Below are 16,644 nucleotides of genomic sequence, written 5' to 3'. Positions count from 1 at the left end.
GACAGGGCTGCCTTCCCCGCTCGCGACCGCTCCGATTGGCTGGACGGGGGTGATAACCGGGGAGCGTCGCGGGCCCTGCCCGCGCGCCGCCCCCGACTGTTAGGGCGGTGGCCAGCAGCTGTGAGACCCACCGCTCCCCCGGCAGCGGCGGGGAGGGACACACGACCCACCCCCAGATGTTTATCAGAATACTTAAAGAGCATGCCGTAAATACTCATTGAACCCCTGCAGGTACCTTTCTGATCATCTAGAGCCACTGAGGATAAGGCTTCAAAGGACGAACTGGGTAAGGATGGGGGTCAGAGGCAGGAGAGAGGCAAAGCCTAAAGCTCCGCAGGGTGCCGGGCTGCCTCAGGCTGAGGTAGGCTGCAGAAAGGTTTCTCCTCTGAGTGCTAGTTCACACGGGCCACAGCTAAGGCTCATCTAAAGTCAAGGCTTAGGGACAGAGTTGGGAAACTCTGCAGTGCTGCAGTGGGTGTGGGGCTGCAAAGGGGTTGCCCAAAGGATGGAGTAGGCTGCAAAAAGATTTCTACCCTGAGAGGTGGTTCATGTTTGCTATGGCTGAGAGACTTGGGCTAAGGACTCAGTGGCAAAGGCCTAAGGTTAGAATTTGGGACAGGAAAGAGACAGAGCCTGGTATAGGGCTACAAGGGTGCTGCTGACAGAGGCATAGGCTACAAAAAGCTTTCTTCTGTGAGAGAGAATTCACATGGGCCACATCTTGAGGTCTTGGGCTAAGTCTCAACCAAGATGAAAGGACAAAGCTCAGAGGTGCAGCTGGCACAGGGCTGCAAAGGGGCTGCCAAAGGAAAGTGTAAGTTACAAGATTTCTCTGCCATAATATCAGCTTACTGATATTATAGCTGAGGGTTTTGGGCTAAGGCTTCAAATGCTGAGGCCAAGGACAAAGCCGAGGTCTAGGGCTAGTGTTAGGAGATGGACAAAGCCTCGATGTCCAGTTGTTGTGGGAGTCCTAAGAGGCTGCCCAGGCAAGTGGACGTGAGTGCATTCATGCCAGCTATGGCTTGGGGTCTTGTAGTAAGGCTTCCAAGGCCAAAACTTGGCAGTAGTAATACTACCTAAAGCTTTACTGTATGGCACTGAAAGGTGAACATTATGTAAAGAACTAAAAGTATTTTCCCAATTCTTCAATATCCCACTGGGACTTCATGAGAAAACCTGTGTCTTCCACATGACGTTTCAACTTATAACTTTACCAAACACATTTGGCTACTTAAATGAGCTTTCTTTGCAAGCTGGTCTTAGACTTGAACCTCTGTTCCCCATCCTAGTTCTGTTATCTGTTTCAACACAGATAATTGGGTGGTCTTTCCTGGAGTACTAAGCTGCCAGACAATTGTCTTGTATGTAGCTCTGAATCAAATATATTATTATTATATTTTTAGTATCTTGAAAGCAGTCTGAATACTTTCACATTTAGTGGCAAAATTGTATAACAGATACCAACATGTCAGCTTTTTGGAACTGCAAAATAGCACTATTTTTACACTGTAATTTTGGGGGGAAACCAAAGCCAACATTATAATCCAATTCTTATGTTGCTGTCCAATTCTCACAGACCAAAGCATGCAACTCAATCAACTCACCATCATCCATGGTATTGTAACTTCCTTCCACATCACATACAAACTGTAGCCTCAGTTAAAAAAAAAAAAAAGGAAAAAAAAGACCAGAAGCTTCTCAGGAGTTCACCCCGGCCACTAGTTCTGCATTGGTAGAATAACAAAAATGGGCAAATGGCTTGAAGTTAAAAAAGAGTTCCAAACTACTGCAGTACTAATGGATTTTAAAACATGCTGGCACTAAATGAGGTGGACAGGCCTTTCTTTAGGGAAGAAAAAAGCTGCTGCAGTATACCAGCTTTTGAGGAGGTGATGGCTTCACAGAGATTGTGTTAATGGGTATTTGTGTAGCATTATGAATGGTCATGATTTATTTTAGGCAAATAACTTATTTAAAGGTAAAAGAAAATAATATGTAGTAGGTATTTTAAAGATTTTAAATTTTTTTTTAAATCATTTTAAAGATTTGGGCAATGACTTTTTAAAAACAGAATCTGGAGTGACTCATCCTTTCCAAATTCTCCCTGTAAACTGCAGCTGATAATTCTGAGCCACTCATCCTTTTGTATCACTTAATTTGAAATTATGCTGAAAGACTCTACTATGAAAACCCTAGTATATAACTATCTTCACCAAATTGGGGGGGGGGGGAATTTAAATAACATGAGCTATTTTTAGGTAGTATTTTAATAGAGGTGTGATACTGACAATTTGTGACACTGAGCTGTGATTTTTCCATGTAATGCTTATCATGCAGCAGTAATCAAGTCAGAACAACGTTATTTTCCAAAGTCAGTCAGCTTCAGCTCAGAACGGCCAACTCTGAAGTGATCTAGTCAATTTAATCTACAAATTCTTGATTTAATCGTTGTTCTTCCTCCTGGGGGTTTTAGTCACTGTGAATGAGATTAAGAATTGGGTTTCCATAGCCTGTAATAGGTAAGAGTTTCAGTTTATATCACCCTGAATTTGAACTAGTAGCCTAAAACTGAGCATCCCTAGAATTTATCAGCTGTGATTTATTCATTTCTTTGTTCCCACCTGAAAGTTGACTAGTACACAAAACTCAACCCCAGCTGAATCTAAGATCACAATATGATGCTGTGACTCACCATGACAGCAGCGATTCTTTTTTGGGATCTTCCTTCTATTTCCAAAGCTCAGGATAAGCTGCTTGATAAGCAGGGGACAAAACCATCTGTCAGTTGGACTTAGGTAAAAACAAACAAAATCTGACTTTCTTCTAGAAGCGCTACAAGACTGTATTCCAGAATGCCTTTCTACCTTGATTCTCTGCTTTCAATAATTCATTTTTTTCCAAACTTTTACCAGCTTAATCCTGTCACTCCCCTCTAAATCAAGAGCACTACCTCATTGTAGATCCTTGTGGAGAACCAGAATGCTAGAAATTTAATCAATCCACTAAATCAACTCCACATTTTACTTTATTAATTTAACATCAGTTAAATAGTATGGTAGATTATAAAAAACTAAGTTCTAAATAAGCATGATCGTGAATACTTCTGATGCATTTCACATTAACCTCAGTAGTGGAAACAAAAGCATGATGAGGTCCCAGCTTCAGCATTCTGATATGAATTGTCCTTTATGGAGCTCCCAAATGCAGTAACCAGAAACAACATGCATAGAAAAACACTCAGAAAAATACCAAGAGGTAAGGCTGCTATCCCTTCTGTGCCAAACATGGACAGATTCACTGCTCTATGCCTTCAGTTTTTGTATTGCCTGTATGACAGCACATTAGCTAAGTGCAGTAGACAGTAACTTGAGATTACAGTTTTGCACATCATATAAGCTTTCTAAAACATTGTCCACTTCATTTCATTACTGCCTCCCAGTAAATGCTAGATAAACTTCAGGGAGACTGATCCAAACCTGATTTTATTTGAATGCCTCTCCCATCTCGGACAGATATACTTTTATTTGCAGCCTTGAGGTTGAACAGAACTGGCAATAAATGCCTGAACAAACCGCAGGCTTTGACAGGACCTTTTAGCCTTTAAATGACCCTAGTTCACACACATTTGTTGGTGCAATCCACTATAGAAGAGAGTACATAGGGTTTTTTTTTCTTATGGAGCTGAAGGAAAATAGGGTTATACTTACATCTAGCTAGAACTTTTCTCACTCATTCATTTCTGCATACTGTTCCAAGAACTATCAAAACATAAAATATGAATGCCAGTTCTGAGCATCCACACAGAAGCAAGATCAGGTAAGTATCTTCTGAAGGATGACATGCTGAGAGAGAAGTTCCTTCCAAGAGATTTTACTTTTCTTTCTTTACTTTTTTCCACTATAAATGCGGTTACCTACATACCACTTTAATTTGTATAAAATAGTCCCCTTACAAGAGAATAACGAAACACCACTGTAATTTGTTTGTGGTGACAGGTAACTAAACCTCAATCCTACTCATTCAAAACAAATACCAATAGTTTTTGCAGTTTTTGCCCTACTTGCATCACTAGATAGAGTCAAACGTCTGTCAAGGTTTCCATTAGGCTTACAAATACATAAAAGAATTAATGCAAAGTGTGGGCAAATTTGATTTTTTTTTTTTTAATGAAGGACAAAACTACCAGCCCCAAGACAGCCCTTATGCCTTTCCTAACTACAATCCAGCCACCCTGTGTAAATCACTGCAATTTTTTAGTTAATTCTGCACATGATCAGTGCTGGCAACCTGCATCACTTCAGCAGAATCTTCCCATCCAGCATAGCAGAGCAGTTGTTGCCGTTCATGGTGACATCTAGAACAACAATGAACAGAAATAAGAAAATCTATGACACAACAACAATATCTGTTCCCCCCATTCCCATTTTGTTCTTCTGTATTAAGTCCTACCATTATTTACTGGGAGATAATTGCTATCAATGCTAAACTTATGGCTCCCAAGAGAACAGAGTGAGGAAGGAGTTAGGAGTAAAGCATTAAAATGCATGATTTAATGAGAGAAAAGGCTATGAAGATTTTCTGCTTGAAGAACAGCTTCTTGCATGAGATCTCACATTGTTCTCAGGGAAAAAGTTTTAGCACACAACCATAGCAAAAGTGTACATTTAAAGATTATTTTATGTTCTTCACACATTAATAAATGTACACTCAAAATTCATTAGTGAAATTAACCTACTATCCATGCACATGCAATATGCAAACTGTAAATATTTTGTTCTACATTTTTAACAGGACATTTGCTTCAGTAACTGTAGCACAATTCTGAAAATCTGTTACTGAGAATAAACTGACATTCTCCAAGCAGGTGTATTGCACTTTCATCTCCTTAAACAGTTTATTTGCCATTGCAGCTGAAAGCCAGCTGACTCCAAATTTTTAATCTGTGAAGCTTTGCTTTCTGGATCATACAACCACTAACATAAGTGACCGTTTGACGCAGTAGTATCATTTGACAGACGAGGAGGAAGAGTCAATATCTTCCCAAAGTCTTCCCAAATACATATTGTTACTACAACGTGTTTTAAGACTATTCTTAGTGAAGCTTATTTTTTCTTAAATCTAATTTTGTTATAATTTCTCATGTTATCTAAGGGAATTGGGAGGTAAAGGAGAAGGGTCTTGTTTGTTTGCTCTGCTGCTAATGTACTCATTGCTTGACCTAAAAACAGCAATATGTGTAATCAACTATATAGTTTATTATTTCAGTAAACAGGATATATTATGGACTTTGTCTTTTTTTTAATTCCCTCCCCTTTTCCCCAAATACCAGCAAGACTACAGTGCAGTGGGTAAAAGCAGATGAAAAGCATTGTATTTGGCTGATAGGTGCTGAAGGGAGAATTTGTCAGATTTAAAATAATTCAAGTCTTTGCTGGGACTCACAGACCTGGCTGCACATGCAAAGGCCATTTGCATGTACAGTTATTATCATAGAAGTCAAACCAAGAAAACAAAAAATACCTTGGCCTGAATCAGTAAAGCTTTTAAATACATGTTTAATTAAAATATCAAAAGCTCTGCCAATAAGTGTGACTGCTCATGTACTTAAAGTAAAGCAGATGCTGCATTGTTCAGCTGAATCATATTAGTGTGCTCAGTAACTGCAAATCTGAAGTCAACTGTGCACAGCTTAGCTCACTCAACTTGCAATATTTAAGTTTTCCCCACTGAAAGTTTGTTACCACTGTTCCATATCATACAGTCCTCCCCTTCTCTCCTTTAATCTAGACTAAGTCTGGAAAGAAATGCTTCTATAACACACAGTTCACAGTTGTGACAACTGTAGTCTCATAAAAAAAAAAAAAAGTCACTTTCTGATTGTACCAGTTCTTTCCTTTTGCTTAGACACAGGGACTAACATACAGAAGGGCAATGGATTGTTCCTTTTTTCTTCTGGACTACACATCTGATAATCAGAATTAAGAGTTCTTTAACCTTATTCTCACAATCAATAGCTACAGACTCAAAAACATAGGCAAAAGATCCCTCTCAGCAATGTCTTAGAGTTAACAGACATAAGTCTTAGCAGTCACCCTATCTAATGATTTCCTTGCAACAAACAGAATTTCTGGGTTTCTATAGTTCTTCGGGCTTTTTCCCTGCTTTTATAAGAACATCTCTTACCCTAAAATTCTGAATGTCTTCATTAATCACTTCAACAAGTCCAGAGCAGACCCTACAACTTGAGAGATTTTACAGAACTCACCTGGAAAGAGATGTACATGGCTCTCAATCCCGGCTCCAAAGAACATTCAACAACAGCACAAGGAACCTGGAGCATGTTGCTGTGGACTGTTTTCCTCCCGCACCTTCCCCAAGCAGAATAACTTAAAACTGTTGTCTCTCATCCATTTAAGAGGCAAGTGATCTAATTTTATTAATCCAATGATAAAGAGGAATACACCATTGCTAATAGCTCATTTCATGAATCTAGCTCAAGTCCTTAACTCAAACTTTATTCAAAACTATTTAGTGAATTTGAGCCTCCCCCCTGCAAACTTCTGGGACTTCCAAAACTAAATTTTTCCAAAATGATTCCACAGAAAGTTATCCTGTCCTTGTGTTCAAAACAGAGAGATCAAATGCATCTTTAACCAGAGCTATCACAACAGAGACTGGTTCTAATAATTATTCATGATGACCTTTTCCAAAAGACTTTGCATTCCAGGTTCCTCTTTGCTCCTAGAAATACAACTTTGCACTTGAGGTGGATGCAAATACAATACATCCATCAGAACACACAGACTAGCTTGCATAACTGAAATAACCAATATTTACTGTTTCATAAGTTTTTGGGTAAGCTGTAAAACATCACTCTTTCTTTCAGGTCACTGATAGAGATACTGACCAACATCAGGCCAAGGTATTATCTCTAGTCCTCATTTGAATCATACTAATTTGTTGATTCTTCACGTAAAGTTGAGTTTTTTGTCTCTTCATTATGAAATATACTGACTTTGCAGATAAGTATTTTAATAGAATAGGTAAGTCAAAACATATAAAAAGAGCCCCTTTTGTTTACGATAATACTGTTACAAATGCAGAATCAGATAACAAACAGTACAAAAAACATTTAATGCAAAGTTAAATACAATACAAACTTTATTAAAAATAGGTTGCAAGTGAAATACAGTAGAAATGGGAAACTACAGCAGTTTTGATGTTTTTCATAATAATGCACAGACAAATATGAAAAGCACTTTTACACATATTCACACTTGACCTGAATGCCCAATAGCGGCCAAATCCACTCAACTGAAGGTTATAGATATTTTTTTGCTAAGCCTTTTTCAGATTCTAGCAGCAACAGTAACTCAGCCACAGCATAAGTTTTTTTCCTTAAGAAAAGTTTGTCACTGTAAGGCTGCTAGTGTTCTCAAGATAAATTGGGAGAGGCTTGCTTTTCCTGATTTAACAGACATAGCAAGCATGCAAATCCTTCATTAACACTTTGAACCAGTTTAATCTTCTACTTCATATTTAACAGGTGAAACGGTAAAAGCACACTTTCAAATAAGAAACCTGAAATACGTAAAAAATATTTACACTCCAATTTTCATCAACTTGCATTTATTTATCATACAACTCTTATTAAAAGTGATTTCTTTCCTAAGGCAGTGAAAGTCTACCCCTCTGTATTTGGAAGTGTGCACAATTCCCTAAATATATATTTATAAGAGAACAATATGATACAGAAAAAAAAATCATCTAAAGCCAGTAAAGGGCTTTGTCAAATAGAAAATTTGTTTGGAATCACAACATATATTGCCTTAACATCACACAATGAAAAAACTCTGATGAGGTCCTCATCTCCAGCATCATCAGCCACATATGCATAGCTGAAGAAACAACAGTGGGAGGAAAAAGACTAACAATTTAAAATTAAATAAGGCTATTACAGTGTGAAGAAATAGCTTGAACTGCCAAGAATATCTTTCATATAACAGTAACAGGATGTTAGTAAAGCCAGATAGATTAAAGAAGAGCTTACAAGAACTACTTTGTGAACCTAAGTAGAGACAGTTTGCTGCCAGCACACCAATTCAGTTAACTACCTCACTAACATTCCCACTTCCAGCCAACAGTATTATATTGGATGCTTCACACTTCAGTCTTTCTCTAATATGCCAGTTTACTCCTCCACAGGGAAAAGAAAAAAAGATATTGCTGAACTGATAATAGTAAACTCTTACGCATACTGTTCCTTGTCTAGTTGCCTAACACCTTCTACTCTACCTTCCTTGGAAAACATATGCATCAGTTCTGCTAGCTTTGGAACTGCAATCATTACTCCTTGCCATAAACACACAACCAGCATTTTGGTCCTAGCGGAAAAGGGACACTAATGTAGCCTACTATCTATTGCTATGTAATTTTCAAATACAATAAATACCCCAAGTTTTTTCATCCTCACATTTTCAAAAGTCTGAAGCACATATACTGGGGATGCATCTACATATAAACCTTTCCATAACTACAGATAAATTCTTATGCATCCATTTTAGACCCAGCAAGTCTGTAGGAGTAGAAATGTTTTTATTCCAAGGTTTTATCTGGAGAACATGTGTTATCCCAATACTAAGCAATGTTAAGATCTGTACTGATATGCTTATCACTGTATGAACAGCATATATGTATGCAGTATGTCAAACTTGCATATAAAGTCTTATTAAGGTGGTCCAGATACTGGCTTCTTATCAAACAACCTAAAATACTAATATCTAGTGCACAGTTTAGTTTAGGCAGTTCAAGCTATTCTCTCTCTGCTCAGCAGCTAAAACAAAAGTGTGTCTGTAAAACACCAGGAAACAGAACTTATCTTTGACAAGTGCTACTTGGTCTGGTGCACAAGAACTTAACCCCAAAAAGAGAAAGAAAGAAAAGTTACCTTCACGTGATTCATATCTTTAAAATTTTACAGTGCTTTAATTGTATAAACCACAAGCTCCTGGTAAAGCAATCAGTTTTCTTGCTATTGCAACATCTCTAAATCTTAATTAACAGTCTTAGATATACAGGAATCAAACTCTCTTTTCAGAAAATATTCATTTTCTGTTCATTAGCAGAGCCCCCCCATCTCAAGCCCTCAATTTAGAGATCTTTCAGTTACATCTGATAAGGTGCTTTAATATTATTTTGTGTTCAACTCATTTTCCAGTTCCATTAATTTTCTAGAAGCTTTTACTTTATTGGATACATCCTGACCCTGTGAAAAAAGTCGCTGGCGTTCCCTGAACGTCAAGTTTTCTGGTGCTCCAGGTAAATCCACATCTTGACTGGAAAAAGAAAAAAGCCCTTGTTATAATTCTAGCTCAAAATAACCTTAAATATAAAAATTCTCAATGACAGATGTACTAACTGGTAGTCTTAACAGTAGCAAAAGAGTCTAAGTTTAGTATTCTGTAAGGTTTTGCTCCCCGTCCCCCAATTTGCCCTTAATTCTGACACTGAGCTATCATTTAGGCAAATCATAAGAGACAGCTCATGACTAACTTTAGCACATAAACCTGAATGAAATCACTTGCCAATTTTTAAATAAAAGTGCAGGTGTAACTAAGGTCCAGTCTGTATTAGCACAGCATTGCTGTTACGGCTAAATTGCCATGACTTTCTATGGTAGCTTGTGTCTAGGAAAAAGCACTCTAATACAAAGCTTTTAAGTATTGGTAAACAAAACTACTAGCACTGCTGTGTGCTGTAGGGGTTTTAACACCTCTACATTCTATTCTGTACTGGCAAACTCAAGTGTGATAATGGCCTAACCTCTTTCACTTATCTCTATCCTTGCAGCTATCTACTTTTTTGTATAAATTGTTTCTGGCCACCACAATGACCACCTCAAATCACTTATCAGTCTCCTCTAAGTAGCTGTAATAATACATCTGTGATTAATATTTATTTCAATTCCTTGATCAGAGAAGTTTCACTTTTAGCTCCAAGAAGTCTCTGCTCTGCACACACCACTGAAACATTAACTGCATATTAAGAGGTGTGCATGAACTGGGCTAACAGCTCCTACAGAATCATAGCCAAAACCCAGCTGCATGTTTAATACACTACACAGGAAAGCTTGCCACTCATGTATAAAAATATAGCCATTATACTACTTATGCTTACTGCAAACTTGGTAAGCTCACTTGATGTACTGTTCAGATTTATAAATACACCTAAAACAGTTGTTTGTTTGTAATGATCATTCAGTATAGTCAGATCACCAAAAGACTTGTGCAGAACTATGTTTTTATTCTGTAGCACTCCAAGACACTCCCCAACCCATTGCAGAACTCTCAAATAGCCCACAGAGATATGACAAGAGCAGAAAATCAGCCACTGCAGAAGTCAGCCAAGTCACATGAATTAAAGTTAACACTTAATGGACTCCTGCATGTCACCTTTTAGATCTTTTGTCTCTTGGATCCCGATAGATTTCATGGGCCCCAACAGTTGCTCCTGTAGATCCAGTGTATGAATTTATTCCTTATGCAAAAGAAAAAATGACAGTTGAAGAATGGCAGTTGCAAAACAAAAGTTGTACATCTTATTTCTTCTACAAGGTGCAGTGCTTCTTTCAAGAAATAACCTCAAACTAGAGTCAGAAATAATTTAGAGGGTCATCCGACCTGTAAAATATTTAAAGTCAATAATACTAAATTCCATCCCTCCTCAAAAAAAATTATAATTTCTTATTCCTACTTTTATTTATCAAGTCAGAACACATTTTATTTAAATTATTCAACTTGTATCAAGTCACGGTGTTTATCTTATTATGGCTCACTGTTAGACAGACATTAAAACTTGTTTTCAGGAAACTGAAGGAAAGAGTACCATACTCACTTGACTACCCTGTAACAAGTTCTACAGGAAATAAATTAGCTGTATCTGCTCTATTTATGAGACTAAAAAGTAACCTAGGGTTAGTGTATACCATCTTTGCAATTCAGCAGAGTCAAAACTTTTGTTTTCGTTTAGCCAGATTACCTAAGATGTTACCACCTAGAAAATGCCCCCCTCTCCCACTTTTTTTTTCCCAAGCAAATATCTTACAGCACTGCACCTTTAGTTTAAATTAATACAAGATACATACAGTTTTACACAGCATATTAATCCTTTCTAAAGGTCACAAGACAAAACCTCTTCTTTCCAATCAAAAGTTTAATAATTTAATCAGTGTTTAAGACTGCATTCTCTTAGTAATGGTCAGGAAAAGAGTCAAAAGAATTGTCAGCACAATACTCAGATTTGTCTTCAGACAGTTCTGGTCTCAATTTTGTACATGTTATGTCTTGTGAACCTTCTTCTGTACAGAAGGGAATGGTTGCTTCTTCCACTGGTGTACGTAACATCTCACAAATATTCAACAAAGGAAAAGAGATAATATGATAAAGGAACACAAAAACAAATTTAGCTGATGTGTTGTAAGCTGAATTTTTTCACCAAAAAGTTGTTGTGGATCAAATCATACTTGGTAGGCCAGAAATATGAAGAATTTTTTTCCTTTCAGGCTTAAATCTCATATGCTTACAATAACTGTCCCCACTTTGAAAAGTCTGGGGTCCACATGCTGTGGTTCACACTTCCAACTACTTTAAAGACAGTAGTTTTGATTCGGGTGTTGGCTTTTTGGAGGGGGAGGGGGGAGAACTACTTGGCAGACCCAGCAGTTTTAAATATATCTTAAGCAACCCAGTGGAAGAAGGTATGAGAGCAAAATTTGCTGAAGCGTGGTTTACTAAAGTTAACATTCAGAACGGAAGAGAGCTGTAAAGGACAGTAATGTAACAGAGCCAGCAAGATGGAAGATGGCAAACTGCACAGTGAATTCTGCATTTTGTGCAAACGGCTTTGTACGTTACGCAGGCAGTCTTCAGAGAAGCTTGAGCAATCAGGTGAAGTTAACCTGTTCTCATGGCTACTTTAAAAATTATGAAATAAGAGTATTCAGAATTAGTTGTATGGTTTATGGATTAGGTTATTAAAGGCGAAGCATCATACTACAATATTCCTTAATTGTTACCAAAAACCTAAACAAATCTCTGTAGATTGTCTTTCTGATTGTTTTCCAGGAAAAATGAACACACACAAAAAATATCACTGAACTTTTCACTTTCTTGAGACTCATTTGTCCATAAAAATTAACAGAAAGCAGGGTTGGAAAATGAAATTAAAGATGAAATGACATACTGGATTGCAGATGATGGGAGGGGTAAGAGTGGTGGTGCCAAGTAGTGATTGATGGTTCTAGAGTTACTTAATTTATTACATGAACAGTCTTCGAAGTGTCAAGTAAGGAAGAGAAGTCAGGGTCTTTGGAAGCCTATGTGCTGTGATGGAAGGCACGTTTTATGCTCAATCCTGGTCAGTTTCAAATAAGAATTTCCAGAAAAGGGAAAGTATTTTGAAAGAACAAAAATTCAGTACGGACATATCAGAAGCTTGGTCCAGAATATTCCTAAAAGCAAGCTAACATAGGTAGTTATAGTATTTTAAGGTATTTTTTCCTGTAAATTTCTTGTCTTTAATTTTAATTCATTAATTCTATGTGATATAAGGAGCTCAAAGCAAGAATCCTTCTGATACGAAACCATGATTTGAAATCAATGCTTGTGGATTTATCAGAGGGCTCACATGCACTGTTAAAGAGTTGACTAGTTGACAGTGAAAGAGAGATCTACCATACAGAACCGGTGCTTTCTCAAGGTTATATATTCCATATAGATGCCACTTGTAGGCACGTGTAACTAAATTATTTGCATTGGTAATGTTAGCACATATCAGTTGCTGCACAGTGTACAGCGTCTGCTTACACTCCAGTCTCATGACAACAAACCAAAAAGCCAAAACTTCCATCACCTTCCTTTGAGGTTTAGAAACAGTGACAAAGCAAGACAGGAGTGGCAGATGGGCTTGCAGAATCCATAGGGACTATAACATCAAGAGATCTCACAGGGAATGCTAGGGTAAATAAAACATTTTTTTCTTTAAGTGAGTATCAGTGTGGATGCCCTTTATGCAACTTGTGTGGTGTACAGACCCAAAACAGTGAAACTGCTAAGTGTCAACTGTATCAGCTGGACAGTAATTACAACCGAGTGTAACAACTGACCCATCAGCAATATTAAAACCACATAATGCTGTGCAGAGCTCCTCTCTGGCACTGGAAACAATACAGCTGTAGCTGAAGCTAATTTGCCCTGCAAAGAAAAAGATGCCTTGCTGGAAAACAACGACTTGAGCCTTAACTGAAAAGGATGCAGACAGGTAGCTCACAGTATCACACATCTGTATGGTCTCATAAACATCCTAAGTCATATTCATTCACTACTGTAGCTGGATTAGAAGTGCTTCTGATAAATGGAACCTGTTCTGAAGCTACTATGCTCTCTATGACCAGAGCACACACTTATGATTAAAGAAAAGGAGTTTTTCATAATTCATTAGGTGGCCAAAAAAGTGAATAGGGACATACCATATTGTAGGCTTCCTGATTTCTCATCGAGATTTGAATCCAGTAAACAAGCTAGTCATTCAGCTAGAAGCTAGCACGAACACCTTCCCTTGCTTTCTTGGGCAATTACCCTCTGCATTTTAGAAAGATGTCATGGCCAACCTTCTCGTCAGAAGAATACAGAAGAATATATGTAGGGGTAGAGCTGACAGATGCTGCTATTTAAAGTCGTATATTCATAAGCTGCACATTTACTTGGAGTGGAATTCATACAGACACATACTCAAAGAGTAAAGCATGTAAGATTTCTCCTATGTGGCCATGATATCCAAAAATTTAGCACAGAACTTTGGACTGAATTAGCTTTGAATTTGTAAGTACAGCTAAACTAGTAATCTGCAGGTAAAAATATGGTGCTGAAGTTACTAGTAACTAGAGCTCTCTTTAAAATTCAGCTCCATTATGGCTGCCCGCTTGGAGTTACAAGGGAAAGAAGATGAGTAGACAAAGAAGTACAGGAGTGCAGAGGGAATGATCAAGGCAAAAAACACTAGGATGAAATTTTTGTCCCCCTTTGCAAAAAATCGCACTGAATGAAGCAGAAGTACAGAAATGGCACCTAATACATTAATCTTACTGTCTCCCCCACACATCTCTTGGTGCTTGTTATTTTAGAACTATGCCTACAAAGGTCATTTTTAAAGCCATTTGCACACGCTATTGAAATCAGAAGAGGCCCCAGCACCAAAAATGAAAGCAGAAGATAAGCTCCCTTCATGAACCCATTAGAAAAGGTTTCCTCTCTTCAAGAAAGACGCACTTCTAGAAGCCCTAAGTAACCAGCAGTCAATTGTACAAAACAAATCACTGAAAGATACAGAGTGAAAGCCAAAACCAACAGTACTTTGAATTGGTTGAGTAACAGTTAAAATCATTTCTAATTCATTGTGTAAAAGATGAATTTTTGTTTTGAAAGAGTTTGGGTAAGGAACAAGGAAATTTGAGAGATCAAAACAATTAAAAGTGAGAGGACTCACATTATTATCAGGATTTAAGTTAGATCACCATAGTGAAAATACAGTGATTGAGCGGGAAAAACAAAAAACAAAACACAGAGTAAGTGATTATATCTACAGCACCAGAACAGAAAACTTGAAGACAGTTCTGTAGAAAAGATTTTGATTTCATGATCTCTACCTTTAGAGCTGCTTGCCTGGATGAAACTCAGTTTGTTTGGTGGGGGTGGGGGTTGGCTTTTTTTGGCAGCAGTACTGTTGGCATTGACTGGAGATGGCTGGAATGAGTTGGAAAGAAAGAGGCCATCTGAAACGGGGCGAGGCTGGCGGGAGGGCTGCTGTGGCTTAAGGGTGGCAGGAGGAAAGTCACCATAAGATTTTCTTGTGCTGGAGTACTTATCCTGACCTGCTAGATTGGAATCCTCCTCCTCATCATCATCATTGTATGCAACAAACTTGGCAGTATAAATCGTGTCAGGGGAGAGGACCTGTGTTTTGAGGTAAGAGGTGTTTCGCTGAGGTGGGGGAGGAGGAGCGTTAGATGAAGGGGTTGGGGATGGGAGTTCATATTCCCGTGGAAGCGGAGGTCTGTACAGACCAGGCTCGTCAGGTTCCAGTAATCTTCGTTCTGCTTCATCGTGCTGTCTGCGCCTTTCAGCCTCTAAGCGATTGTAATACTCCTCTTCCTGTCGCCTCTGTAAGTCCAGAGGAAACAAAAACACAGTGGTCAGAAAGACAGACATTTCAGCCTGAGTGAGATTTAAGTTTTCCATCACAGAGTTGTAAATATATATGTATTTTTTCTCCTTTTCTGGCAATGAGCAACATATCTATACCAAGTCATACACAGAATATTTACTACTATAAAAAGAAAATGCCAGTCGTCCTGTAACACAACTTTGCTGTTATTTCTGGAATTACCACTGCCTGTGGCAACTAAGGTAACTGCCTATGTGAACTAAGAGCATTTCCAGCATTTACTACTAGAAATGTAACTACAACTCATAAAGGGTGGATTTACTAAAGCCATAAAGAACCTGTGGAGAGAAAATAACTCAGATTAACTACCATCTTAAAAAGGAACTTTATAATTTTGCTGCACGCTTATGCAATACAAATTAATCAAGAGAGCCTTGGAATAGATGACTCCTTAAAAAAAAAAAAACAAAAAAAAACTTTATACTATAAACACTAAGAAAACTACTTTCACATAAAATCAAATTAGAAAGAACTTTTAAAACATATCAAATTACTCTTTTTAAAAAACAAATTTATATTAAAAAAATCTAAGCTCTCGATAGTGAGGCTACTATTTTAAAAGGCCATGAAATATTTTCTATGATTTTTCCAGTTTAAAAGATTTCTACTGTTTGCTAATTTTGTTCAGCTCTTGCCTATGCCACATTGTAATTTACTATATGCACCACAGGGGTCTATTCTGTAGTTTGTTTGATAACCAATGAAAACAAGTTTTGTAACATCTAATATTGAAATCAGATGTTACAAAAGGATCTTTTGCCTACATATATTATGAGTTGTGTTGGAAATACCTGACATTTTGAACAACATCCCTTTTCACTTTTAATCCAAGTTTGTTTTTTTTTTTAAATCCTCCTTATGTCCTCAATACATTGAGTCAGTTATCAGTTATCCTAGAAAAATAATCTGACCGTGTCATTTTATCTAGACCGTAGACACAAAACTTATTTCCTTGTACTACTCTCCAAAAGCCATTAGAGTACTCAGATGCTTGTACATCTACCAACTCCAAATTCAGTAGCATCTCAGTCAAGGTCTGTCAGTGAAAACTGTCAACTGTGTGACCCAAGTGTCATCTGACTGCATCACATCACTGTCAGAAATCAAGAAAATCTGTTTCTGACCAAATTTTTCTGCTAGCCAGCTCAGTTTTGCTTCCTAAAACATGTGTTTAAGTACTTGAGTCCAGATACAGGTTCTCATTTGTCGCCTATCACTGCCCACAACCTACCTTTTCTCTGCTCATCAACCCATACTGCGCAGAGAAAACAATCTAACAAAGGATTAACAGAATCCAATAAAACAAATTAACAAAGTGAAAATATTTTAGTTTTTTTTCCTCTTCAAATTTTGCTCAATCTT

The 16,644-nt window shown here is 37.7% G+C and overlaps 1 protein-coding gene across 7 annotated transcripts in view; it reads right to left on the bottom strand.

Annotated features, from left to right (window-relative positions):
- Positions 1-7,146: 7,146 nt before the first annotated feature.
- AFDN (afadin, adherens junction formation factor) overlaps positions 7,147-16,644 on the bottom strand; it is a 138,966-nt gene continuing 129,468 nt past the window's right edge. For 5 of the 7 annotated variants that reach the window (XM_067293374.1, XM_067293376.1, XM_067293378.1 and 2 more), the window contains 3 exons: positions 14,705-15,218; positions 10,455-10,539; positions 7,147-9,338 (listed from right to left, as the gene is read on the bottom strand). In XM_067293374.1, coding sequence (XP_067149475.1) covers positions 9,194-9,338; positions 10,455-10,539; positions 14,705-15,218 — 744 coding nt within the window. In that variant the 3' untranslated portion in view covers positions 7,147-9,193. The remainder of the gene's footprint in view (positions 9,339-10,454; positions 10,540-14,704; positions 15,219-16,644) is intronic. The other 2 variants (XM_067293379.1, XM_067293380.1) reach the window with 2 other exon arrangements.

Source organism: Apteryx mantelli, chromosome 3 (genome assembly GCF_036417845.1).
Source record: "Apteryx mantelli isolate bAptMan1 chromosome 3, bAptMan1.hap1, whole genome shotgun sequence".
Lineage (NCBI taxonomy): Eukaryota > Metazoa > Chordata > Aves > Apterygiformes > Apterygidae > Apteryx > Apteryx mantelli.
The sequence above is the reverse complement of the archived record's forward strand: the minus strand, read 5'-3'. Positions and strand labels throughout refer to the sequence as shown.